Source organism: Phyllobates terribilis, unplaced genomic scaffold, assembly GCF_046119375.1.
Source record: "Phyllobates terribilis strain yellow unplaced genomic scaffold, ASM4611937v1 Scaffold_10__3_contigs__length_209671492, whole genome shotgun sequence".
NCBI classification, from domain to species: domain Eukaryota; kingdom Metazoa; phylum Chordata; class Amphibia; order Anura; family Dendrobatidae; genus Phyllobates; species Phyllobates terribilis.
This window is the reverse complement of record NW_027362770.1, coordinates 179637702-179665695: the sequence shown is the minus strand read 5'-3', so window position 1 is coordinate 179665695 and position 27994 is coordinate 179637702. Positions and strand designations below refer to the sequence as shown.

The 27994-nt window shown below is 50.2% G+C and overlaps 1 protein-coding gene across 1 annotated transcript; it reads right to left on the bottom strand.

Annotated features, from left to right (window-relative positions):
* Window positions 1-288: 288 nt before the first annotated feature.
* On the bottom strand, window positions 289-3832 carry LOC141164742 (E3 ubiquitin/ISG15 ligase TRIM25-like). The gene has a single exon (XM_073650255.1). It carries the CDS (start codon window positions 3794-3796, stop codon window positions 1985-1987), a length of 1812 nt encoding a protein of 603 aa, XP_073506356.1. The 5' UTR covers window positions 3797-3832; the 3' UTR covers window positions 289-1984.
* Window positions 3833-27994: the final 24162 nt, after the last annotated feature.

The following is a 27994-nucleotide window of genomic DNA, read 5'->3' as shown; positions in this document are numbered from 1 at the left end:
CGGCCGCCCCCCGCGACCAATCAGCGATTTTGGCGCAAAATTCAAACACCGCTCTGCTGATTGGTCGCGGCCGCCATCCGCGACCAATCAGCGAGATTGGCGCCAAATTTAAACAACGCTCTGCTGATTGTTCGAGGCCGGCGACCGCGACCAATGAGCAGAGCGATGCAGAGCGGGGTTTAAATTTGGCCCCCAAATCGCTGATTAGTCGCGGCTGACGGCCGCGACCAATCAGCAGAGCGTTGTTTAAATTTTGCGCCAAAATCGCTGATTGGTCGCGGCCAGCGGCCTCGACCAATCAGCAACTTTGGCGCCAAATTTAAACAACACTCTGCTGATTGGTCGAGGCCGCCGGCCGAGATCAATCAGCAGTATTGGCGCAAAATTTAAACACCGCTCTGCTGATTGGTCGCAACCACCGGCCGTGACCAATCAGCCATATTGGTGCCAAATTTAAACACCGCTTCGCTGATTGGTCGCGGTTACCGGTCTCGAATAATCAGCATTATTAGTGCCAAATTTAAACACCGTTCTGCTGATTGGTCGCAACCGTGACCAATCACCATTATTGGCGCCAAATTTAAATACCGCTCTGCTGATTGGTCACGTTCACTGGCCGCGACCAATCAGCATTATTGGCGCCAAATTTAAACCCCGCTCTGCTGATTAGTTGCGACCGCGACCAATCTGCGATATAGGCGCCAATTTTTAACACCGCTTTGCTGATTGGTCACGGTTGCCGGCCTCGACCAATCAGCGATTGTGGCGCAAAATTTAAACACCGCTCTGCTGACTGCGCCCGGTCGGCCGCATATCTATTCTAGAATACCCGATGCATTAGAATCGGGCCACCATCTAGTAACTAAAAATAAGCAACAACAAAATGAAAATTATATATTTGTAACAATTGCTGAATTTGCTTGCAGTAAAATACCTTACTTAAATTAAAGGGAATTTGTCTCTGTTTTTTTAATCTAAGCTCATAGTAGCACAATGTAGGGGCAGAGACCCTGATTCCAGTGAAGTGTCACTTACTTGGCTGCTTAATGTAGTTTTAATAAAATCAGGAGATTATCAATAGAGGAGAACTTGGCCTGCTGCCAGGTAGTCCAACCACGTCCCCACCACTAATTGGCAACTTTCTGCCTGTTATAAAGGTCATAACAAACTCACCGGTCGCCGTCCTTTCCCAGTGTCTGATCCATTTCTGCATCACATGGCTGCAGCGCCACTAACACCGGCAGAAAACGGCAATCGTTGAGTATGTTACTGCCTTCATGACACTTACATAGGACATGATACCTAACAAAGGTGCAAATAAAAACAAATCACTGTATTTGTCCTGAGTTCCCTTCTGGCACGGCTGATCGCATTAGTCCGAGATCCTTCCGGTTTATAAAATGTTGTGTGATGACATGCGGTCAATAATGTGACACCACAAGAACACTGACCATTAGAGCGTAAGATGCCACAATGTCTATCTACAGATTGTAATGAGAAAGGTCGGGGATCAGCAATGAATGGCGCAAAATAAATATTTAATTATTTTACATTTAAAGAATATTGTCCATAATTAGAAAATCAAAGATGCTTTTTTTTTAAAATAGTAACAGCACCACACCTGACTACAGGTTGTATGTGGTATTGCAACTCAGATTTATTCTTTTTAATGGAGTCAGCCTGTAATATTCGGCACAACCCATGGGCAGGTTTGGTTTTTACACAGAAAGCAGACATGTTTGAACCTATTATGTATGCCTTATTTATACAGTCCAGGAAAACACCCTTTAATAACCTTCTCCGGGTTCTGTAGGTTCCCTTCTATTTAATGACGTTAGAAAGAACATTTTCATTATTTAACCTGATCCAATAGAAGAGATCAATGTGCTGTAATTGTAAGAAAACTCCTATAATTGTCAAATAAGAAGGGAAAGAAGAAGATTCCTAAAACCTGCTGCATCCAACAGGCCACGTTCTCCATCAATCAGATTCTTTCAGTTTTCCCACCTGCTGCTCCTCCTGATATCTTTATAGAATCATTAATTACATGTAATACAGCATGAAGGGGCTCGGTGAAGGTGGCAGTGAAGGTGTGTAAGTGTCTGATGGGGTCACACAGATCATAAAAGGACAGCTGCCCGGCCTCATAATCCACATATATCCTGACTCTATTACTGGAGATCTCATCAGGTAACTGGATCACTTTACTGTCATGTCTCACTGAACACGGATTACTAAACCACTGCCTTTTACATAAACACCAGGACTTGTTATTATCTCCAATGTATGACTGAAGCCCCCTCCTGTCTATATTGGGATAACACATCCCCACTCGCCACACCCATGACCCCCTGATCTCCACATCCCAGTAATGTCGTCCTGAGGTAAATCCCCTCCTGCTCATCACCTGTTTATACAGGAATCTCTCTGCTGTTTCTGGACGATTCTGTGTTATTTCTGTCCTGGTCGCAGTTTTCAGGTCGTCTGATATAAGGAGATTATTACCAGCCGTGTTTACATCCAGTAATATGTCTGCAGGATCCTGCACATAGAAGGTCACATTTATACCTCTTATCATAGCAGATAATGTGTGTGATATGTGTGAGATCAGCTCCACACCCCGATCACCTCCATCATGTCCTCCTGTGTCCTCATCACCTCCATCATGTCCTCCTGGGTCCTCATCACCTCCATCATGTCCTCCTGGGTCCTCATCACCTCCATCATGTCCTCCTGTGTCCTCATCACCTCCATCATGTCCTCCTGTGTCCTCATCACCTCCATCATGTCCCTCTGTGTCCTCATCACCTCCATCGTGTCCTCCTGTGTCCTCATCACCTCCATCATGTCCTCCTGTGTCCTCATCACCTTCCTCCTCCTCAGGATCACACAAGTCACCGGTGTCTGGTTCCTGTAAGACAGTCAGTGGATCCGTCATGTTACACAGCTCTTCAATGTGTCTCATCTTCCTGGACAGCTCGTCCTTCTTTATCTCCAGCTGATGGATCAGAGCAGACAGTGGCAGTGACATCTTCTCTTCCCGCCTGGAGATCTCACTCAGGACCTTCTTCTCCAGGTCGTCCACCCGTCTCCTGATGTCTGTACACAGGGCAGTTACTCTCTCGGCTTCTCCAGATGCTTTTTCTTGAGCTTTTCTCCTGCGTTCCTCCAGACTCTGGACTCTTTCCTCGATCTCCTTCCTCTTTGTGATCAGTTTCTGGAGAACATTTCTCAGTTTCTTCTTCTTCTTCTCTGAGGCCTCATCCAGCATCTCCACCCATTGTCCCCGATGTTCTCCGGCCAAACTGCAGGACACACAGATACAAGCAGCGTCCTCAGTGCAGTAATATTCCAGGATCTTCTTATGGACAGAACATTTCCAGTTCTCCAGAGAAGTGCTGGGACCAGTGAGGACGTGTTCTGGTCCTCTGCTGTGAGACCTCAGGTGATTATCACACAGAGAAGCCTCACAGTGTAGACAGGATCTAACAGCAGGTACAGGAGAGTGAATACAGTAAGTGCAGCGGATCCCGGTGATCTCCTCTTGATGTGACTGAGTAGACAGGAAATTCTCCCCTACATTACGAACAGTTATATTGCTTATCAGTGTCGGCCGCTCCTGAAACTCTTCTCTACATTCAGGGCAGGAATAAACTCCAGACTCGTCCTGTGTATCCAGCACACGATCAATACAGACCCGGCAGAAGTTGTGTCCACATCTCAGGGTTACAGGATCTGTACAAGTGCTCAGACAGATGGAGCAGATCAGCTCGTGTCTCACATCAGAAGACGCCATTTCTTCAGAATTTACAGGAAAGGAAACTGAAGGCGTATTTATAAGGCGTGTTCTCCAAAATATGATATTGCACAGGCTATTGGTGAGAGCTGTCTGTTAACCCTATGATCTGCCAGATGAGAAGAAATGTTGTGCCTTTGATTTATATTTATGGCAAAGAAGTTGAATTTTCCATTTTATGTTCTGCCTATCTTTCGCCATTAGACTGCAAGCTCTTGTGATCAGGATTGTTACCAGTTCTCCCTCCTGATGATTGTCTATGACGCGCCCCCTGGGCCGTGTTTCAGGGATACCCGGAGCCGGATCTAGATAGGGGTAGTAGTCCTCGTGGCGGTGACCCGGTCCGTGCCCAGGGTGTCAAACTAAGTGGCAGTCTAAGGCAGTAGATGTTAACTTGATTGTCGACTACGCCACCCGTTGAGTGCGGCTTTGAAGCCGCCGCTGCAGAGCAGTCCGCTGAGGCCGGTGGTATATGTGCAGCAGTGATGGCATAACCCCCAACGGGAGGGGTATGGCCTCAGGGCAGCAGGTGTGGATGATGGGGGTTGTGACGGTGCAGTAAGAAAACTCAGAGTCGGGAGATGCAGTTCAGGGTTTTTACTTACTGGTGTTCTTTTGGTCACTCTGGCCTTGAGTGACCACCCGAGCCGTGCTGCGTCCACCAGGTCCTGGACTCGGCCAACCCCCAAGCAATTCTGGAGCGTGGTCCTGAGCTCCTTTCTGACTTTCCCTTTCTCTGGCCGTTCCCACCAGGGATCCACTTTTGGCCGGCTCCCTCGGGTCTCTTGTTGGTTGAACCTCCTCTGGGTTCCCTGACCCTATACTTGGTGTGCTTTTCTAGTGGATTTGGTGAGGGTCGTGGCAAATCTTGACCACGACCTCCGGTCTCTGGCTGAGGATTAGTGGCCTCCACCAGCTTGGGTTCCGGTACCCTTGTCCGCCAACCCTTCACCCTTCTGTCCTTATTCTGGGATCTTGGGGTTCCTTCTTCTTTCCTCTCTGGGTCCTTCTCACTCCTCTCTCTCTCTCTGCAGGCTCTGCTCTGGAGCTGGGCCCAGCCGGAGCCACAGCTCCCTGTCAGCCCTCCTGGCTGAGCTCCTCTGCTCTGCACTCGACTTCTCTCTGCAACTAGATGGTGCTCAGGTGACCAGCACCCAATGAGCTCCTAGCTTTACCCAGACTGCTCCCCCTATCTGCCCCTACACTACTGGGATGTTCCACCCCCCTCCCACTCCAGCCAGGGACAAACGCTGTCGTACCTGCACATATATCTAGTGGGAGTACCGTAGTTCTGTCCCCCGGAAATGGGATGTATGTAGTGTATGCAGCCTACTGAGCTCAGTTCCACACTCCATCCTTACCCGGGAGTGGAATACCACACCTCTGGCTTGAGGCGTAATACTCCTGTAGCAGCCGAGTCCTCAGGGTGCTACATCTATATTGTAGATCATTTTTATTTCTCTGTTATTCTAATTATACAATACTGTGATATACTCCATAGAAAAAAAAGAATTGTGGTGTTGCATGATGGTCACCCTGTTGATATGGTGGTGGAGGATGAGGAGAAGGAGGAGGACAACATAAAATAGACAAAATCCTGAAGTGTCTGGGTGTAAAGGGGTGTATGGGAATAGATCCACCCCCCCCAAAAAAAAAACACTGGATTTGAGTTTATGTTCCGCTGCGATGATCCGGTGGTGTTGAGGAGTCTGGCCCAATCCAACCCTTGTTCATTTTGATAAGAGTCAACCTGTCAGCATTTCAGTTGACAGGTGGATGCCCCTGTCAGTTATAATACCCCTGCCTACTCCTTGTCAGAATACCCCACGCATCAGAGATCCTGGGTGCTGGGAGGGTCTGAGAAAACTGTCCCAGACCTTTGACAGTGTTCCCCTGCCTCTGCTGCATCATATTTGTGTCTCCTTCACCTGTACTTCTTGGTTGTTCAAGAAACTGTGACCTCTGTCGCCAGCATTGTCAGATGGGAATTTTTTTAATAATTCGCCAATCCCAGAGAATGGTACTGGGAAATCCCACCCAAGATATACCAGGAGGTGAAAGATATGGTGGCCAGCATTTTGGAGAATTGGGTGATCCAAGAGAGCCAAAGTTCTTAGGCTGCTCCATTGGTCAGAAGAAGGATGGGTCCCTCCGGTTCTGTGTGGACTACCAGATATTGAACAACCAGACTGTCCAGGATGCCTGTTCTATTCCACGGTTCGAAGAGTCATTATCCGCTCTGAGCCATGCAAAATTCTTCTAAACTCTTGACCTGGCCAGCAGATACTAGCAGGTACCAATAGCCGAGAAAGAAGAGTCATTATCCGCTCTGAGCCATGCAAAATTCTTCTAAACTCTAGACCTGGCCAGCAGATACTAGCAGGTACCAATGGCCGAGAAAGACAAGGTAACGATGGCCTTCATCCTACCCATGGGACTCTACAAGTTCAACTGGATGCCGTTCTGCCTGTCCACTGCCTCGGGGACATTCCAGTGGTTGATGGAGCATTATTTGGGTGACCTCAACTTCGAGTTGGTATTGATAAACTTGGATGATGTGGTGGTGTTCAGGACCTCCTTCGAGGATCACTTACAGAAGCTGCAACAAGTCCTAGAGCGGTTGCGAGACCACGGCCTCAAAACAAATCCAGAAAATGCCAACTCTTTCAACACCAGATAGAGAACTTAGGACATGTGGTCACCCGGAGGGGGTGCAGCTGTCTGCCAGTAAGGTTAACTCTGTCCGGAAGTGGCTTCGGCTGAATACCCTCCGGGAAATGTGAGCTTTTTTAGGTCTGGCAGGATACTATCGGAGGTTTATACCTAAATTCACTCATTTGGCTAGTCCTATAAACAAACTACTGAGTGGCATGGCAGGTGGCCCAAAACTCGACCCATCAAGTGGGGACTACAGCCTCAAGAACCCTTTGAAGCATTAAAGAAAGCTCTGACCAGTGCTTCGGTCCTGGCGTATGGGGGATTTCTCATTCTTGCTGTACACTGATGGGAGTTTACATTATCTGGGGACTGTGGTTTCTCAAATTCAAGACAGACACGAGAGAGTGATTGCTTATGGCAGCCATTTATCTGAGTTTCAGAGCGCAACCCCGACAACTATAGCTTCTTCAAGTTGGAACTTTTAGCACTTGTATGGGCCATGACCAAAAAGTTTGCGGAGTACCTGACAAGTGCCAAAATGACCATAATGATGGACAATAACCTGTTAGTGCACCTGGAGAATGCCAAACTAGGAGCTCTTGAACACAGGTGAATGGCTCTCCTTTCCAAGTACAAATATTGCTTCTGTTCTGATCAGGAAGAAAGAACAGCAATGTTGATGCTCTCTCCCGAGTTTCTGTAGGATCGCCGATTCAGAATATCGATGCGGAGCTGAAGGACGTTGAAACCCTGAATCTCAGCCAGTTACCTGCATTCCGGAACTTGGCACATTTAAGTGGGGTGGCTTCCGGGATGCCAATGGTGTTAGGGAACACTTTGGCTTAGTAGGAAAAAGTTCAGGATGACTGTTCGGACCTACAGAGAGTGAAAGAGTCGGCCCGGATCAAGGTCTGGCCACAGTTGGAAGAGTAGGCCTGTCTAACCTCAGAGGGCCAGAAGTTGCTGAGACAGCGGGATAATCTGAGTGTTTTATATATACTGTATATATATATATATATATATATATATATATATATATATATATATATACAGTACAAACCAAAAGTTTGGACACACCTTCTCATTTAAAGATTTTTCTGTATTTTCATGACTATGAAAATTGTACATTCACACTGAAGGCATCAAAACTATGAATTAACACATGTGGAATTATATACTTAACAAAAAAGTGTGAAACAACTGAAAATATGTCTTATATTCTAGGTTCTTCAAAGTAGCCACCTTTTGCTTTGATGACTGCTTTGCACACTCTTGGCATTCTCTTGATGAGCTTCAAGAGGTAGTCACCGGAAATGGTTTTCACTTCACAGGTGTGCCCTGTCAGGTTTAATAAGCGGGATTTCTTGCCTTATAAATGGGGTTGGGACCATCAGTTGTGTTATGCAGAAGTCTGGTGGATACACAGCTGATAGTCCTACTGAATAGACTGATAGAATTTGTATTATGGCAAGAAAAAAGTAGTTAAGTAAAGAAAAACGAGTGGCCATCATTACTTTAAGAAATGAACGTCAGTCAGTCCGAAAAATTGGGCAAACTTTGAAAGTGTCCCCAAGTGCAGTTGCAAAAACCATCAAGTGCTACAAAGAAACTAGCTCACATGAGGACCGCCCCAGGAAAGGAAGACCAAGAGTCACCTCTGCTTCTGAGGATAAGTTTATCCGAGTCACCAGCCTCAGAAATCGCAGGTTAACAGCAGCTCAGATTAGAGACCAGGTCAATGCCACACAGAGTTCTAGCAGCAGACACATCTCTTCAACAACTGTTAAGAGGAGACTTTGTGCAGCAGGGCTTCATGGTAAAATAGCTGCTAGGAAACCACAGCTAAGGACAGGCAACAAGCAGAAGAGACTTGTTTGGGCTAAAGAACACAAGGAATGGACATTAGACCAGTGGAAATCTGTGCTTTGGTCTGATGAGTCCAAATTTGAGATCTTTGGTTCCAACCACCGTGTCTTTGTGCGACGCAGAAAAGGTGAACGGATGGACTCTACATGCCTGGTTCCCACCGTAAAGCATGGAGGAGGAGGTGTGATGGTGTGGGGGTGCTTTGCTGGTGACACTGTTGGGGATTTATTCAAAATTGAAGGCATACTGAACCAGCATGGCTACCACAGCATCTTGCAGCGGCATGCTATTCCATCCGGTTTGCGTGTAGTTGGACCATCATTTATTTTTCAACAGGACAATGACCTCAAACACACCTCCAGGCTGTGTAAGGGCTATTTGACCAAGAAGGATAGTGATGGGGTGCTATGCCAGATGACCTTGCCTCCACAGTCACCAGACCTGAACCCAATCGAGATGGTTTGGGGTGAGCTGGACCGCAGAGTGAAGGCAAAAGGGCCAACAAGTGCTAAGCATCTCTGGGAACTCCTTCAAGATTGTTGGAAGACCATTTCCGGTGACTATCTCTTGAAGCTCATCAAGAGAATGCCAAGAGTGTGCAATGCAGTCATCAAAGCAAAAGGTGGCTACTTTGAAGAAGCTAGAATATAAGACAAATTTTCAGTTGTTTCACACTTTTTTGTTAAGTATATAATTCCACATGTGTTAATTCATAGTTTTGATGCCCTCAGTGTGAATGTACAATTTTCAAAGTCATGAAAATACATAAAAATCTTTAAATGAGAAGGTGTGTCCAAACTTTTGGTCTGTACTGTATCTATATATATAATCGTCTTATCCCGTCTGTCTGTCTGTCTGTCTGACCAGGAAATCCCACGTCGCTGATTGGTCCGGCCGCGGCCAATCAGTGACGCGGGATTTGAGAAAAAGATGGCGGCTGTTAGCGGCTTATCTGCAGGACGGATGTCAGCGGCGATGCAGCAGGGAGATGACCGGCGCGAGGCGCTCATCTCCCGGCCGCTAGATGAACGGAGGACCAGTGGCTGTCCAAAGATATATGTCGGACAGACATCACAAGAACTCAGGAAGAGAGTCCAACAACATATCTCCAACATCTCCACGGCCAGGAGGGATCGCGACAAAGATAAAACAATAACGTCTGTGGCGACACACTTTCTGGAGGTCCACAATGGCCGACCGTCTGGACTCCAGGTACTGGGCCTGGAGCAGATAAAAAACAATATTAGGGGAGGTGATTGCACTAATGCCCTTTTGAGATGCGAATCCAAATGGATTTTTGAGTTACAGAGCTTGATGCCTGGAGGTTTAAATGGAGAACTTCTATTTACCGGTTTTTACAAACAGTTGTGAGTTTGTCATATCTATATCCTCACCCCCCGTTTTCTCTTCCCCATACAGGACGTTTACTACACTGGCTCTACTGTATCCGAAATCTGGCTTTATTCATGATACTCTTCCCTTCGAAGCCAATTGAAAATGGCCCAAGCTTTTTGGATTCCCTGAAGATACTTTCGGTTCACGTCTATTGGGCCTCTTGATGGTGGAAGGGAGGATACTCACTGCCCGTGGTATTCATCATCTCATCAGAGCTTTTGAGAAAGCGGGTATGAGGAGGAGTGTGAGGAGAAATCTGAGAACCGAACTTCACAACAATTTCTATCTTCTCCTTTATCTTACCTTTTTTTACTATTCATCCATCACCAATATTGGACGGTGGATTGGAATCTTGACTCGGCCAGTATAATTGGTATGTCTTGGCCCTGGCCGTTCCTGTGGCCTCAGCGGAAATGGAGGGACGGATAGGACTTATATGTTTTACTTGTGATTATCGTGGCAATGTATTTTCACGGAACTTACAATATGGGGACAACTACCATGTACCCAAGAGGACGATTTGGCCATTTATGCATATTATCCATGCACATGCTGTCCGTGCCTATTATTTGCTCCTCTTTATCGTCATCAGGCTTCTTCATCTGTGGTGGTCAATAACAGTTATACTGCACTTGATGCACACATAGTAGTCTTTGATTGATCTTGCTGGGTAGTAGGAAATATCTACCCGCTGAAGCCAATCTCTGGTAGAAAATTTTGGGGAATTTGGGACAGTTGGGTTACTTATGTATATTGACTATTTATGCACATCTTGTCTTTGCCTATTTTTTGTCCCTCTTTCCCGCCATTAGGCTTCTCCATCTGTGGTGGTCAATAATGGTCATGCTATATCTGATGTATACAGAATGGTTCTTTATTGACCCTATTGGATAATAGAATACATCTACCCGCTGAAGTCTTTTTCTGGTAGAAAATTTGGGAAATTATCCCCTCACTCTATAAGGAGCACTTTAAAGGAATAACTAATATACATAATGGCGCCTATGTATGCTACTAATTGAGTTGCAAACATCTCGCGCTTTGACAGTGCCATAGAATGACTAATATCAATTGGACATGACTGGACCTTGAGTGACCCTGACTCAATTTAATTTAATTTATTTAATTTAGGTTAACTTAATAAAAACATTTTTTTTCATAAGTTAAAACCTCTATTTTTATGATTTCTATTATTCATGATCTAAATCTTTATTCATTTATCTATTTATTACTCATGGGGATCTGACTATTGTACGCACTCCCAGGTGTCCTACTGATGTTTATTTATTTTTCGATAGGCTGCTATTGTCATTACATAGCCTTATTTTGACTAAACTGGGACTTTATCTCAGTACCCGTGCTCACCTTATTAGGTCTAGGTGGAGAGTCCTCATCTCTAAATCTTTCATCTGATTGGGACAGCATTCCCCCTGTAACTAACATTGTAGACGCTTCTCATGAAGCTGCGCATGCGCCATTGTATGGAGACTGGATGGTCTGTGTGCGCGGTTTCCCTGGCAACTCAGGACGCATACCACACTGGCTGCATCCGATCTGTCTATGCCGGTGTGACCACTTCCGGTTCATACGCACATACTTCCGCTCCGTGATGTCCGGGGCTCCGGCGTCTCCCGGGACAACAGCTGTCTCCTAGGTAAATCACTGATTGTTTAGGCTCTATATATATCGACACATGGCATAGGATCATACATGCCCCTGATGAAGCCACCTTGCGTGGCGACACGCGTTGGGCACTGAGGTCCCAGCTTCACCTTCCAGAGCGCATGCTGATTTAAGTATATTTATTTAGGGTCATGTTGTGGGTCTAGATTGCCATATTATGCGGGGAGCCACTTTCTCTGCCTCTATAGTCATGGTGACTCACTAATTGCTTGCAGATATCCATCTTTTGGCATATTGTTGGTTTATTGAATACTTATTGTTCATATCCTGACTACTCCAACTATATATATATGTGTATTATACCATTGGCCTGGCATCCAGGCATATGGGGAGTGAGCCAAAATCTTTACTCATTTTGCAAACACAGTGTGCTATGCATCACTCCTTGTCTTGGATATGTGCAATATAGGGCTTGTGCAATTGTTGACCATTACAGATACACTCTGTGTATATGACGCGCCCCTGGGCCTGTGTCGCGCTGCGTTGCGCACGCGGGAGCTTACCCGGAGCCGGATCTCTTGAGGGTTGTAGTCCCGTGGCGGCGACCCGGTCCGTGCCCAGGGAGTCAAACTGAGCGGCGATGTACTAGCAGTAGATGGTTGGTGACTACGCCACCCGTTGAATGCAGCTATGGAGCTGCCGCTGCAGGGCAGACCGCTGAGGCCAGTGGAAGGATGGTGCAGCGTGGATGGTATAACCCCCAACGGGAGGGGTATGGCCTCAGGGCGGCCGACGTGGATGATGGGGGTAGCAGGAACTACTCAGAGACGGTGCGGTGTAGTTCAGGGTCTTTACTGGTGACAAAGATAGACCCTCCCGGAGTACTTGCTAGTGATAGGGGCCTGGTCAGTCCTTGAGCAGATGGGATTTCCCCTGGCCAGGCGGAGTTGTAGGCCTTCCCAACTAACTGTACTCTTCTGGCTACCTTGCTAGAGGCGGGAATAAGTAGCCCACGTCCCTGAGTGTACCGTGTGGTGCTCACCCGTATGGCCGGTGACTCGGGGCCTTCTAATGGCTTCCGCTCCACGATGGCGGTGCTGGTCCCACGCGTGTGACCGTGCCTTCGGGCTTCTGGGCCAGAGGACCTGAAATCCTCTGCCGGACGGTTTCTGCTGCTGGGTAGGAGTTAGTCCCCACAGCCTCGGACTCCGGGTCCGGTTAGAAATCTTTTCAGTCAGGGCGAGCTCTGCAGCTGCCAGCCCCTGACTCCTTGTAACACTGCTCCCCACAGAGCTCCTGATGTTTCTTGCTATGCTGCTTCTCTTCTCTACTCTTGTTCTGTCTTCTTTCTCACTCACTCTGCCTCAGCCCCGGGTTTATATAGGGGAAGTCCTTCCCCTCCCAAGACTGGGCAGGAGGTGTGGCATGCACAGGATCCCTGACCAAAGGACCTCCCACCTGCTCTCAGACGTAATATCTCTATCACTGTGGCAACCAGACCCCTGGGGTGTCACATTCCCCCCTAGTGAAATTTAGTACTCCAGGACTAAACATATTTTTTTAGAAAAACATAACAAGGTATAGCAATAACAATACAATAAGAAAAACACATAAGATGGTTACGGCGTGTCCGCAACCGGGTGCAGTTTTGAAAAGCAAGGTGTCCATTTCACCAAAACAGGGAGACGTAACCAGGTAGGGGTCTGTCCTACCCCGAGTCCTTAACAGTCTCTAGTCCATCCTGGGTTACGCTCCAACTATGTACAAGGATTCCCGGTAAATCCACCAAGGATTCCTAAAAATAACTGGAAACACAAAATTATACACAAGCAACAATACACAGATAAACATAAATAAAACAATTTACACACTTCAAATCCTCCAGCGTGCGGGTAACTGGCCTCTAGTGGCCCTAGTGGACCTACGGAGCTGACTGTCTGGCCCTGAACTACAGGGTGTAGGAGCTGTCAAGGGTAAACTGGGCAGCTGTCTACCGGCTCTTTGTCTCACTAGGGGTACGGCAGGCTCACTATAAGCAGAGGGTTGATCCTCCTGTTCTGCTTGTGTGGAGTCTTCTGCCTCCTGGACCGGCTGTTCTTCCAGCTCTACCTGTTGCTCCGTAGGTGCTTGGGATGCTGGTTGGAGGAAGGTGAGTACGGGTACCACAACTGCACCATTGACTTGAGTCCAAGACCGAGGGAAGTCCCCGAGCACAGTACTAACCATATCTTCCCTTTCCTCTACGGGTCGATGGTCTTCTTGTTCCTCTTCAGGGTTCCTCAGTTGTTCGGGACACTTCTTCAGGTGGTCCCGGGATACAATGGCGGTGGTTTCCCCTCCGTCTTTACTGATGGTACAAACCTTCGGGTTCTCGTGGCTTGAGGGCAGTACGGTGTACGGGTCCTTCTCCCACTGGTCATCCAACTTGTGGAGCCGTCTCTTCCTCTTCAAGACCTGCTCTCCGGGTACCAGGGGAACAGCGGGAGCATACTGGTTGTAAGTTTTCTCTTGTCTTTCCCTAGCCTGACAGAGACTTCACTCCACGCTCTCCTGTACTCTCCGGTACTGCTGCTGCCTCTCTGTGTCCCAGTCTGTTTCTGGCGAAGTGTCCTCGGGTGTCAGGACTCCCATTTCCAGGTCAACAGGTAACTTACCAGGTCTTGCCCTCATTAGGTAAGCCGGGGTACAGTTGGTGGAACCTACCGGGATGTGGTTGTATAGGTCCACCAGATCGGGCAACTTCTCAGGCCACAGACTGCGTTCTTCCAGGGGCAACGTTTTTAGAAGATCCATTACCACCTGGTTCATTTTCTCACAAAGTCCATTAGTTTGCGGATGGTAGGGTGTCGTCCTTATCTTCCGGCAGCCATACAGATTGCAGAATTCCTGGAAGACCTCCGCTTCAAAGGCAGGTCCCTGGTCCGTCAGCACTTGGTCCGGGTACCCGTGTGGACGGCAAAAGTGCTGCTGGAAGGCTCTAGCTGCTGTTTGAGCCGTTAAGTCCTTGACGGGGACGACAACCAGAAACCGGGAGTAATGATCCACGATGGTTAACGCGTAGACGTAGCCACTTCTGCTTGGGGTCAGTTTTACATGATCCAAGGCTACCAGTTCCAACGGTTGCCGGGTGACGATGGACTGCAGGGGAGTCTTCTGGCTGGCACGGTCCTTCCTTCTCAGGTTGCACGGGCCACAGTCTCTGCACCACTTCTCAATGGTTCCCCTCATGCCTACCCAGTGGAACCGCTCGCGCAGCAGGAACTCCAGCTTCTTCCACCCGAAGTGCCCAGCTCCGTCGTGGTATGCCTCCATCACCATGGCTGCGTCCCTTCGTGGCACCACTACTTGCCAGAGTAATTCATGCGTCCGGGAGTTAACCATTCTGCGGCACAACTTCCCTTTGTAAAGGAACAGTCGACTCTTCTCTGCCCATAGTTGTTTGGCTTCCTCCGGAGCGTCTGGTTCAAGGCGAGCCTCCGGCCGAGTCAGCATCTCCTTCACCAGTCGGACGGCAGGGTCGCTGTCTTGCGTTTCCGCCCAGTTGTAGTGGGGTAAGGGGTTCAACGTAGCAGTCTGCTTACTCTTTACCTGGTGGGAATACTGAATAGTCCCATGACGGTGGAACGCAGGGAGTTCAACTTCTTCCAGTCCCTCCGGATCTTCTCCTCCGTCCGGCAGGTTGGGCATCCTGGACAGGGCGTCCGCGTTGGTATTGGAGCGTCCTGCCCGGTATTTGATTGTGAACTCGTAGTTGGACAGACGGGCCATCCACCTCTGCTCCAGGGCACCGAGTCTTGCCGTGTCCAGGTGTGTCAACGAGTTGTTATCCGTGTACACGGTGAACCGGGAAGAAGCGAGGTAATGCTTAAAGCGCTCGGTGACTGCCCATACTACGGCCAGGAACTCTAGCTTAAATGAGCTGTAATTCTCGGGGTTCCTTTCGGTGGGTCGCAGTTTTCGGCTGGCGTAGGCGATTACTCGTTCCTTCCCCTGCTGGATCTGGGACAGTACGGCTCCTAGCCCGATGTTATTGGCGTCGGTGTAGAGGATAAAGGGCTGGCTATAATCCGGGTACGCCAGGATTTCGTCCCCCGTGAGGGCCATCTTCAGCTGGCGGAAGGACTCTTCTTCCAGCTCCTCCCATTTGAAGGGCGGCTTCTGGTTCTTGGCCTTCCGGGACTGGCCTATCAGGAGGTCCTGCATAGGTGCTGCCTTTTTGGTGAAACCGGGAATAAACCTTCGGTAGTAGCCTACCAACCCGAGGAACTGCCGCACTTCTTTTACGCTGGAGGGGCTTGGCCATTCCTTAATTGCGGTGATCTTATCAGGGTCGGGAGCCACTCCGTCAGCGCTCACCACGTGTCCCAGGTACTGCACCTTTGGTTTCAGGAGGTGACACTTGGAGGGTTTCACCTTTAGGCCGTAACTTGCCAGAGCTTCGAACACTTCCGCCAGGTGTTTCAGGTGGTCCTCATACGTCTTGGAATATACGATGACATCGTCCAGGTACAACAGGACCGTCTCGAAGTTTCTGTGGCCCAGACAACACTCCATTAGTCGTTGGAAGGTTCCCGGTGCGTTGCAGAGTCCGAACGGCATGCAGGTGAACTCGCTAAGTCCCATCGGGGTGGTGAATGCGGTCTTCTCCCGGTCCGCCTCTGCTACAGGAACCTGCCAGTACCCGCTAGTGAGATCCAAGGTAGAGAAGAAGTTAGCAGATCTTAAAGCAGCCAATGACTCCTCTATCCTTGGTAAGGGGTACGCATCCTTGTGTATGATACGATTGATTTTCCGGTAATCTACACACATCCTCATGGTGTTGTCTTTCTTTCGGACTAAGACTAGTGGAGCTGCCCAGGGGCTACAGCTATCCCTGATCACCCCAGCCTCCTTCATGTCTCTAAGCATCCCCTTGGCGTGTTGGTAGTGTGCAGGGGGTACGGGTCGATACCTCTCTTTTATGGGAGGATGGTCTCCCGTGGGGATGTGGTGTTCTACCCCCTTGACTCGCCCGAAGTCTAACGGGTGTTTACTAAACACTCTCTCGTACTCTTGAACCACCCGATAGACTCCCTGTTTCTGATGTGAGGGAGTGGAGTCAGTACCCAAATGTAGTTGCTGACACCAGTCCTCCTTTGTTTTCTTAGAGCCGTTACCTTCCTCAGGGTGAGATGGAGGCAAGGGTTCCACAGATTGTATAGCATTTTGGTTAATGGTATATAATTTGGCTAGCGTGGCATACCGGGGCAGGTACACTTCCCTCTCCCCGATATTGATTATGCGAACGGGCACCCTCCCATGGCGTACATTGACCACCCCCCGTGCTGTCAAAATGGTGGGCCTACTGTCTGAGTAAACTGGTTCTACCATTGCCTGGTAATCTCTACCTCTCAGACCAATAGCTGCCCGGCACCAAATCATCATTTCACTTTTTGGGGGCATGGCAATAGGAAAAGGGTCACACATTCTTACGCTACCAATCTCACCGCCGGAGAGTTCCACCTGTTGCCGTCGCATCAGTGCCCGGATCTCTTTCTGGAGCACCCGCTGCTCGCCGGAGCTGGCGTTCTTGGCAACCTGCTGTAAAAGGAAAATCACCTCTGCAAGACAATTTTCAATTACATTAGTTCCTAGAGTTATTTTTGGGTGACTCTCATGTTTGTCAATATCTACAATGATCAGTCCCTGTGCTGCCAGTTCGACTCTACCGATTTTGATGGTTACCTCTTTAAATCCGATCTGTGGCACGGGCTGGCCATTGCTGGCGATGATACTCAAGTCGTCGTCAGGGTAGCGGGTAATATCCGAGTCATTCCAGTACTGCTTAAAGAGCACGTACGGGATGGTGGTGACCTGTGACCCGGTGTCCAGTAGGGCACTCATGGGAATGCCATCCAGTACCACAGGCAAGACTGGACGTCCTCCCACTTATCTGTCGCGCCAGTTCGATGGGCCTGGTGATCTTTTTCCTGGGGGTTGGCCCTCTACCCCAGGTTGTGCCCGTTTAAAGAACAGTACCTTGCCATATGTCCAGATTGATTGCAGCGGCGGCAGATGGGTCGTCCGTCCTCGCTGTATCGGTCACTGGGTCTTCCTCTGGCCGGTGGGGTCCTCCTTGGTCGACGCCACGGGATGTCCTCCGGTCCGGATGCCAGCTGGATCTTCCCTGGGGTGTAAGCCTGTAAAGACTGCACAGTTCGGGTTAGCGCAGCAACGCTCTTAGCTAGCTCTTGGACCTGATGGTGTAGGTCTGGAGCCGGGTCATTGTCCAAAGCCTGCGCATCAGCTCCCACAGGCCCTGCCGACAAGGGCGCCGCCTCCTGGTGGTAAGTGATAGCAGGGCGCTTGTGGGTCACAACGCCACCCGGTGCCGGTTCTCGGAGCACCCGGATGGCTCTGTCCTTGAACTGTGCAAAGCCCAGATGGGGATCCTGTAAGGCCATTGCCCGCAACTGGGTTCGGTGGGTATTACAATACAGTCCCTCTATAAACTGTTCGGTCAACAGCCTGTCCTCGTTTCCCACTCCATCAGGGTCGGTCTGCTTAATGGCCCTCAGGGCCTCTTGTAGGTTTAGTGCATAGTCCCTTATACTCTCATGCGCTCGCTGCTTGCACCCGTAGAATCTAAGCTTAATCTCGGCTGAGGTGCGGGTATCAAAGGTGTCCTTCAGCCGGGTTAGTATCCCTGCGACAGTCTTCCTCCCAGGTGGCCAGGATTTTACTTCCCTTTTGGCTGCCCCGGTTAGTTGGGCCACCAGGATGCTCACTTTTTGCTCTTCTGTGAGGGGGTACACCTGGAAGAGGCTATCCAGCTTTTCTCTAAAGTCATGCAGGGTATGTGACTCCCCTGAGTACTGGGGTAGCCAAGCTGCTCCCGGGATATAGGGCATGGTGAAGGGCATAACTGCAGCAGCGGTAGCGCTGGCGGGGGTTGAGGCAGAGAAGCTCTCCTCCGTATCCGACATCTTCCTCCCCCCTAGTGGACCGTGGCCTACCTTGCGATGATCCTCTTCCGTAGGCCGCGGCTCCGCAGTGGATCGTCAGGGTTGAGGACCTTCCGTCGCGCTCCTGTGACGTCGGCGTCTGCTGGGCTCCTTCCAGGACCTTACGCAACGTCCGGACGTGAGGCGGGGCTTCAGTTCTCGCGCGCTTTCGGAGTCCACGCCCCTCTTCTTCCCGCGCGGCGTCCTCAAGATGGCGTCCAATGGCGGGAAAACTCCACGGATGGCGGGAAGAAGGCAGAAGATGGCGCCGGATGGCGGGAAACTTCACCGATGGCGGGAAGAAGGCTGAAGATGGCGCCGGATGGCGGGAATCTTCACCACAGGTAAGTTTGAAAAGTCTCTTTTTCAGGCACGCAGTACCCGGTGGTTGCGGGCACGAAATCCTGCCGACTACGCCAAAGTTGACGCGCCCCTGGGCCTGTGTCGCGCTGCGTTGCGCACGCGGGAGCTTACCCGGAGCCGGATCTCTTGAGGGTTGTAGTCCCGTGGCGGCGACCCGGTCCGTGCCCAGGGAGTCAAACTGAGCGGCGATGTACTAGCAGTAGATGGTTGGTGACTACGCCACCCGTTGAATGCAGCTATGGAGCTGCCGCTGCAGGGCAGACCGCTGAGGCCGGTGGAAGGATGGTGCAGCGTGGATGGTATAACCCCCAACGGGAGGGGTATGGCCTCAGGGCGGCCGACGTGGATGATGGGGGTAGCAGGAACCACTCAGAGACGGTGCGGTGTAGTTCAGGGTCTTTACTGGTGACAAAGATAGACCCTCCCGGAGTACTTGCTAGTGATAGGGGCCTGGTCAGTCCTTGAGCAGATGGGATTTCCCCTGGCCAGGCGGAGTTGTAGGCCTTCCCAACTAACTGTACTCTTCTGGCTACCTTGCTAGAGGCGGGAATAAGTAGCCCACGTCCCTGAGTGTACCGTGTGGTGCTCACCCGTATGGCCGGTGACTCGGGGCCTTCTAATGGCTTCCGCTCCACGATGGCGGTGCTGGTCCCACGCGTGTGACCGTGCCTTCGGGCTTCTGGGCCAGAGGACCTGAAATCCTCTGCCGGACGGTTTCTGCTGCTGGGTAGGAGTTAGTCCCCACAGCCTCGGACTCCGGGTCCGGTTAGAAATCTTTTCAGTCAGGGCGAGCTCTGCAGCTGCCAGCCCCTGACTCCTTGTAACACTGCTCCCCACAGAGCTCCTGATGTTTCTTGCTATGCTGCTTCTCTTCTCTACTCTTGTTCTGTCTTCTTTCTCACTCACTCTGCCTCAGCCCCGGGTTTATATAGGGGAAGTCCTTCCCCTCCCAAGACTGGGCAGGAGGTGTGGCATGCACAGGATCCCTGACCAAAGGACCTCCCACCTGCTCTCAGACGTAATATCTCTATCACTGTGGCAACCAGACCCCTGGGGTGTCACATATATCGTTGGTTTATTGAATAATTATTTACTATGCCCTATATATGTGTAGTATGCCATTGGCTCGGCACCCAGGTATACAAACATAGTGTGCTATGTACCATTCCTTATTTTAGTTGTGTGCAATATAGGGCTTGTGCAATTATTGACCACTACAGATACTCTATACAGCCTGTGTGGTTTTGACTTGATTATGTGCACTTTTTGCATTGCATTCTTTAATATCATGGGAAGGTTTCCTTAGCAGCTGGCTCCTTATATAGTGGGTCTTTCCACTTTTTTAATGGTGTTTTAAATTTGTTGGTATGTCCTTTACTTGTGTCTGATTATATTTCAATAATAAAAATTAAATGAGTTGATGTACTTTATATCCAGGATATTCATTATTATCCATATATTTTCCTTTGTTTATTATTTTGGTGATCACGGCATAAACACACGCTCTTTTTCTGCCTATTTAGTTTATGTCATTTTTTGCGTGTGGCAGGTGGATCCCTATTACCGGATGGTGCCCTCCTTTAATTGTTGTTGGAGGACCAGGGAGCGGCGGCGCCGGTCGGGATGCTTCTGCTGCGAGCAGCCGCTCATCTCCCGGCTCCTCGCAGCGGAAGTAGCCGCACAAGCAGCGCCGCTCCCCGGTCCTCACTAATACGACGCTGATTGGTCGCGGTCGACGTCCGCGACCCATCAGCGATATGGAAGGAAAATTTAAACGCCGCTCTGCTGATTGGTCGCAGACGCCAGACGCAACCAATCAGCGATTTTGGCGCCAAATTTAAACACCGCTCTGCTGATTGGTCTCGGCCGCCAGCCGGCCGCAACCAATCAGTGAGATTGGCGCCAAATTTAAACAACGCTCTGCTGATTGGTCGCAGCCGCCAGCCGCAACCAATCAACGATTTTAACGCCAAATTTAAACACCGCTCTGCTGATTGGTCTCGGTCGCCGGCCGGCCGCAACCAATCAGTGAGATTGGCGCCAAATTTAAACAACGCTCTGCTGATTGGTCGCGGCCGCCGGCCTGCCACGACCAATCAGCGAGATTAGCGCCAAATTTAAACAACGCTCTGCTGATTGGTCGCAGCCGCCAGCCGCGACCAATCAGCGATTTTGGCGCCAAATTTAAACACCGCTCTGCTGATTGGTCGCGGCCGCCGGCCTGCCACGACCAATCAGCGAGATTGGCACCAAATTTAAACACCGCTCTGCTGATTGGTCGCAGACGCAACCAATCAGCGAGATTGGCGCCAAATTTAAACACCGCTCTGCTGATTGGTCGCGGCCGCCAGCCGCGGCCAATCAGCAATTTTGGCGCCAAATTTAAACACCGCTCTGCTGATTGGTCGCGGCCGCCGGCCGACCGCGACCAATCAGTGATTTTGGCGCAAAATTTAAACACCGCTCTGCTGATTGGTCGCGGCCGCTAGCCGTGACCAATCAGCGAGATTGGCGCCAAATTTAAACAACACTCTGCTGATTGGTCGCGGCCGCCAGCCGTGACCAATCAGCGAGATTGGCACCAAATTTAAACAACGCTCTGCATCGCTCTGCTCATTGGTCGCGGTCGCCGGCCGCGACCAATTAGCATTATTGGCGCCAAATTTAAACACCCCTCTGCTGATTGGTTGCGACCGATGGCCGCGACCAATCAGCATTATTGACGCCAAATTTAAACACCGCTTTGCTGATTGGTCGCGGTCGCGACTAATCAGCGATTTTGGTGCCAAATTTAAACATGCTCTCCAGTCCTCACTAACACGGTTTGCTGATTGGTCGCAGCCGCCGCCCGCGACCAATCACCGATATTGCCGCCAAATTTAAACACCGCTTTACTGATTGGTCGCGGTTGCCGGCCGCGACCAATCAGCGATTTTGGTGCCAAATTTAAACACCGCTCTGCTAATTGCACCCAGTCGGCCGCATACATATTCTAGAATACCCGATGCGTTAGAATCGGGCCACCATCTAGTTTATATATATATACTAGATGGTGGCCCAATTCTAACGCATCGGGTATTCTAGAATATGTATGCGGCCGACCAGACGCAATCAGCAGAACGTTGTTTAAATTTGGCGCCAAAATCGCTGATTGGTCACGGCCGGCAACCGCAACTAATCAGCAAAACGGTGTTTAAATTTGGTGGCAATATCGGTGATTGGTCACGGGTGGCGGCCGCGACCAATCAGCGAACTGTGTTAGTGAGGACCGGAGAGCTTGTTTAAATTTGGCGATAAAATCGACCAATCAGCAGAGCGGCGTTTAGATTTGCCGCCCATCTCGCTGATTGGTCGCGGCCGGCCACCGCGACCAATCAGCAGAGCGGTGTTTAAATTTTCCGCCCATCTCACTGATTGGTCGCAGTCGGCCACCGCGACCAATCAGCAAAGCGGCGTTTAAATTTGCAGCCTATATCGCTGATTAGTCGTGGTGGCCGGCCGCGACCAATCAGCAGAGCGGCGTTTAAATTTGCCGCCCATCTCGATCATTGGTCGCAGTAGCCGGCCGCGATTAATCAGCAGAGTGGCGTTTAAATTTGCTGCCCATCTCGCTGATTGGTCGCAGTAGCCGGCCGCGATTAATCAGCAGAGTGGCGTTTAAATTTGCCGCCCATCTCGATCATTGGTCGCGGCCGACCACTGCGACCAATCAGCAGAGCTGCGTTTAAATTTGCCGGCCATCTCTGCTGATTGGTCGCGGTGGCCGGCCGCGACCATTCAGCGAGATGGGCAGCAAATTTAAATGCCGCTGTGCTGATTGGTCGCGGTGGCCGGCCGTGACCAATCAGCAGAGCGGCGTTTAAATTTGTCGTCCATCTCACTGATTGGTCGCGGTCAGCCGGCCATCGCGACCAATCAGCAGAGCGGCGTTTAAATTTGCCGCCCATCTCGCTCATTGGTCGCGGTGGCCGGCCGCGATTAATCAGCAGAGCGGCGTTTAAATTTGCCGGCCATCTAGCTGATTGGTCGCGGTGGCCGGCCGCGACCAATCAGCAGAGCGGCGTTTAAATTTGCCGCCCATCTCGCTGATTGGTCGCGGCCGGCCACCGCGACCAGTCAGCAGAGCGGCGTTTAAATTTGCCGCCCATCTCGCTCATTGGTCGCGGTGGCCGGTCGCGATTAATCAGCTGAGCGGCGTTTAAATTTGCCGGCCATCTAGCTGATTGGTCGCGGTGGCCGGCCGCGACCAATCAGCAGAGCGGTGTTTAAATTTGCCGCCCATCTCGCTGATTGGTCGCGGTGGCCGGCCGCGACCAATCAACAGAGCAGCGTTTAAATTTGCCGCCCATCTCGCTCATTGGTCGCGGTGGCTGGCCGCTACCAATCAGCAGAGCGGCGTTTAAATTTGCCGCTCATCTCGCTGATTGGTCGCGGCTGGCCACCGCGACCAATCAGCGTCGTATTAGTGTGGGCCCGGTAGTGGCGCTGCTTGTGCGGCTCCGTATTAGTGAGGGCCGGGGAGCGGCACTGCCTGTGTGGCTCCTTCTGCTGCGAGAAGCCGGGAGATGAGCGGCTGCTCGCAGCAGAAGCATCCCGACTGGCGGCGCCGCTCCCCGGTCCTCCGTTCACACTTGCTGTCGGGAGTTCAGCGGGCCAAGCCGCTGATCTTCCGACGTTAGCCGCATGGCGCCGGTCGGTGTAGGTGTGCTGCTAGCGCCGCTCATCTCCCCGCTGCATCGCCGCTGACCTCCGTCCGCCAGATGAGCCGCTAACGGCCGCCATCTTTTTTCAGAAATCCCGCGGCGCTGATTGGCCACTGCCGGACCAATGAGCGACGCGGGATTTCCAGGACAGACAGACAGAAAGACAGACAGACAGATAGATAGACAGACAGACAGACGGACGGGATAAGACAATTATATAGTAGATATATCTTTTTTTTATCTTTTTTTCTACTTGAGGTTGTGATTTATATTTTTATACTTATATTTATTTTTAATTCTTTATTTATCAAGTTATCATATTTTCACATAATCAGGAAGATGAGGCCCAGTTCGAGTGGGACCATTCTGGGGAAGATTTTATGGGGTTTTCCCAAGAGACCAGAGCAGAAGCGGCCCGCAGGAAGGAGCACTGCCGGAGGGAGCTGAAGCAGCGGGTACGCTGGGAGAGACTGGAGGCCTGGAATATGGAGGAGAAGGCCCGGGCCCGCAAAGATAAAAGAGCCACCCACGGTCCCAAGGCTGAAGGGACCGTGGTCAAATTCAACCTGGAGGCAGGATGGGGGTTCATTCGGGACCCGCAGGCTGAGACGGACCTTTTTGTTAACAGGAGGGACGTGGAGTCCCACCTAAAGGAAGGACACCCGGATCGGGACTTGTATCCAGGAGACCAAGTGTCTTACACCAGGCACCGAGGAGAGAGAGGCTGGTATACCCTAAATGTCCACAGGGTGGAGGAGGAGAGCAGCTTCTCCCCCTATAGTGCTGATGACCCGGCTGGGCCAGCCTACAGTGGACAAGAGCTTCCCCGGAGAGAGCACCACTACTGAGCACAGTAGCTGGAACTTAAACTGTAAATAGTTGCCCGGAAGGGTACAGTATTGGTGAAGTGAACTGAACAAGTTGTGTGTGTGCATAATTACCCGGAAAGGGTATATAAACTGATAGGCTGAGGACTGTGAGCAGCCAAAAACTTTCCATTGTACATAGTTGCACTTCTTAAAGTGCCCCCTATTGGTTTTATATTTGCAACAAACGACCTCAGAACAAAAACCCGTTTGGCGTGGCAGAAGACGTGGTCCAACGCCGGATCACCTATGCCCTGCAGCCACGCCCAGGGCCTAAGTTGAGGATTTTCGAACGGGTCCCTCAAATTGCACCTTGTTCAGTGAAATGGACCCCTGGTTGCAGATTGTGCTGTAGCCAGATGAAAATGTTTTACATAGGAAAGATGTTATATTGATGTGAAGAAAGATTTAAATGGAAAGATGTTTAATATGTGTAAAGAGAGATGTCCTTTATAAAGTTTTATAATGTTTTTGGTAACCTGAAACGTTAAAGAAAAAGTGCCTCCCATAAAGGGAAGAAATGATATGTTTATGATCTTCTATGTGATGCATCTAAAATTTTGCATGTCTTAAAATATCCTGTCTTTTACTCTGTTCCAGCCCGCGGACGTGCTGTGTTTTACCAGGGGGTATGTGGTGCCCCTGAGGGTTCGGTTGCCACAGAGGTACTGCATCTCACCCGGAGGTGCAGTATCTCACTCTCAGATAAGGAAGGAGTACGGCTCAGGACCCCAACATCTGCATTCACTACACCACATTTCAGAGGGCAGGGCGAGATTGCTCCTACGGGAGAGCACAGTCCCTGGTCCTTGGCTGGAGTGGGGTGTACCGCCTGTGAGGAGGAACCATGTAGTGGGTGTGGGTGGAGGAAGCAGATCAGGGGACCACTTCCACAGGAGTGTATAGAAGGGGAGCCATCTTAGAACCGTTAGAAAGTTGGAGAAGGAGAAGTGAAAGAGCAGAGGCTCTGCAGGAGTTCTGCTCCAGAGGAAGGCCTAGCTGGTGGGGCCCAAGTCGGGAAGGAAGAGAAGAGAGGGAGCAGGAGAGGCTCCAGGAACAGAAAAGAGGACCCTAGGGGTACGGGCCGTGCAGGAGGCCACCCGTACGCCCGCATCTGCCAGGTGGTGGAGGGGTCAGGCCATCTAAGGGGAGCCGGTCCCTCAACTAGTGGAAGATTTCAAGTGTTAGCTAGAAACCGGAGGCTGCAGTACTTTATGTCCTGTAGCTGCAAGTCTACGCCAGTCTCACCGAGAAGGTAGCCACATAGGATCCAGGGGACGTAACAGACGTTGCCCGCCAAGGCCCGAGGGTACCGGATTGGAGACACTAGGTGTGAGGTGCAGGAAAAAGGCCAGAGAGAGGGAGAGAACACACAGAAAGGGGGTCCTGCTAAGTGCTCCGGAGCTACCTGGGGGTAGACTGAACCCCCCTCTGAGTAAACACAGGATGACGTGGGAAGGTACGATCTGCAGTTGTTGTTATGTTCTGCTACCAAAGCTAAGGAAAGAGAGGAGATCTGTCCCTACTATAGCACTCAGCTGAATCCCTACGATGTAACAGGGAACCTGATCCTGCGATCAGACCTGCTAAAGTCCTAATCTAGTCTGTACGGAGACCTATAGATGTGGGGAGGGAATCCCTACAAGTACTAAGGACTGGGAGGAATATGGGACACCTCCTAACAGAAATAGTAGCAGACAGACGAACAAACAAAATAGATAGAACATAGAGGTCCGTAGACCAAGCAAACTAACAGAGTTAGATACAGAGCACAGGCTAGCTAGAAAGTAGATATACAATGAAGTCCAGCAAAGCCAGAAGGGCGGAGCAGGATTAAATAGGCCAACAAGGTCATGTGACCAGCAAAGGAAAAAAAACCTAACAGCAAGGTTCTAACAGTACCCCCCCTTCTAAGAGGATCCTCCGGATCCCCTAGGACCAGGCTTATCAGGAAATCTCCTGTGAAACGCTCTGATAAGTCTGGACGCGGAAACATCATCTGACCTCACCCAAGAGTTATCCTTGGGTCCGAAACCTTTCCAGGCCACAAGATACTGCAAACTACCTCTATACCGTCTAGAGTCAAGGATGCGAGAAATTTCATATTCCCCGTCCTCCACCACCGGAGGAACAGAGGCAGAGGCGTCACCATCCGACACAACAGCTTTTTTTAACAGAGAGACATGAAAGACCGGATTAATTCTCCAGGAGGTAGGAACCTCCAACCTAACAGCAGATTGGTTGACAACCTGAAGCACCTTAAAGGGCCCTACAAACTTGGGACCCAATTTCTTAGAAGGAATCCTCAACCGCAGATTCCTAGAGGACAACCAAACCATGTCACCAACAGCGAACAAAACCTCCTGTCGTTTCCTATCAAAGTAGTCTTTAGATTTTCTGTTGGCCTCCTGAAGATTACCACGCACATCCGTCCAAACTCTTTCCAAATCACCGGAAAAATTCTCCTCCTCAGGCACGGCAGATCCCAACTTGGAGAACGACCCAAACGACGGATGTCTCCCAGAACAACAAAAAAAAGGCGAACAACCAGCAGAAGAAGATGTATGATTGTTCAGAGCAAATTCGGCAAGTGGCAGAAACTCAGACCACCCCTCTTGATTGTCTGCCACAAAACAACGCAAGAACTGCTCAACATCCTGGTTTTTCCTTTCTGTCTGGCCATTAGATTCAGGATGATATCCGGACGAAAACGACAAATGAATTCCCAACCTGTCACAAAAGGCACGCCAAAAACGAGCCACGAACTGAGGACCCCTATCAGAAACAATGTCAGTAGGAACGCCATGAAGTCTGACAATTTCCTTGACAAAGGCCTTAGCGAGAGTTTTAGCGCAGGGCAGTTTGACGAAAGGAACCAAGTGACACATCTTGCTAAAACGGTCCACGACCACCCAGATGACAGTAAAACCCTCAGAGGGGGGAAGGTCAGTTATAAAGTCCATAGCCAAATGTGTCCAAGGAGCACTGGGAACCTCCAAAGGACAAAGCAACCCCGCAGCAGGAGTATGTGAGGACTTAGATCTAGCACATATAGTACATTGACGCACCCACTTAATGACTTCCTTCTGCCATCCAGGCCACCAAAAACTGCGACCCACCAGTCTCTTGGTCTCAGAGATTCCGGGATGACCTGCCAACCGAGATTCGTGACACTCAACGAACAAATCTCTCCTAAAGGTCCCAGGCACAAACAACCTCCCATGAGGAGTGTTAGAAGGGGCATTCTCCTGTGCTTTAAGAATCTCATTTTCCAAAACGGAGTCCAAAGCAGCTATCACAACACCTTCTTGTAAAATGTTCTCCTCTTTCTCAGCACCGACTATGGGAGAAAAACTGCGAGACAAGGCATCCGCCTTAACATTCTTAGTACCAGGGATGTAAGTAACGGAGAAATTAAACCGCGAGAAAAACAGTGCCCACCTAGCCTGACGGGCATTCAGGCGCTTGGCAGCATCAAGATATATCAGATTTTTATGATCCGTAAGAACCTGAACGGGAAATTCCGCACCTTCCAAGAAGTGGCGCCAGTGTTCAAATGCGAGTTTAATAGCCAATAATTCCCGATTACCAATATCGTAATTCAGTTCAGTCTCGGAATATTTTTTTGAAAAAAAGGCACAGGGATGTAATCCATCCCCGTTATCCTGAGACAATACTGCGCCAACCCCCACAGAGGAAGCATCAACCTCAACCAAAAACGGCTTAGTCACATCAGGCTGC

What these genes read in the sequence shown, in the direction of transcription:
- LOC141164742 (XM_073650255.1), bottom strand. Translation starts at nt 3,796, where the DNA reads ATGGCGTCTTCTGATGTGAGACACGAGCTGATCTGCTCCATCTGTCTG.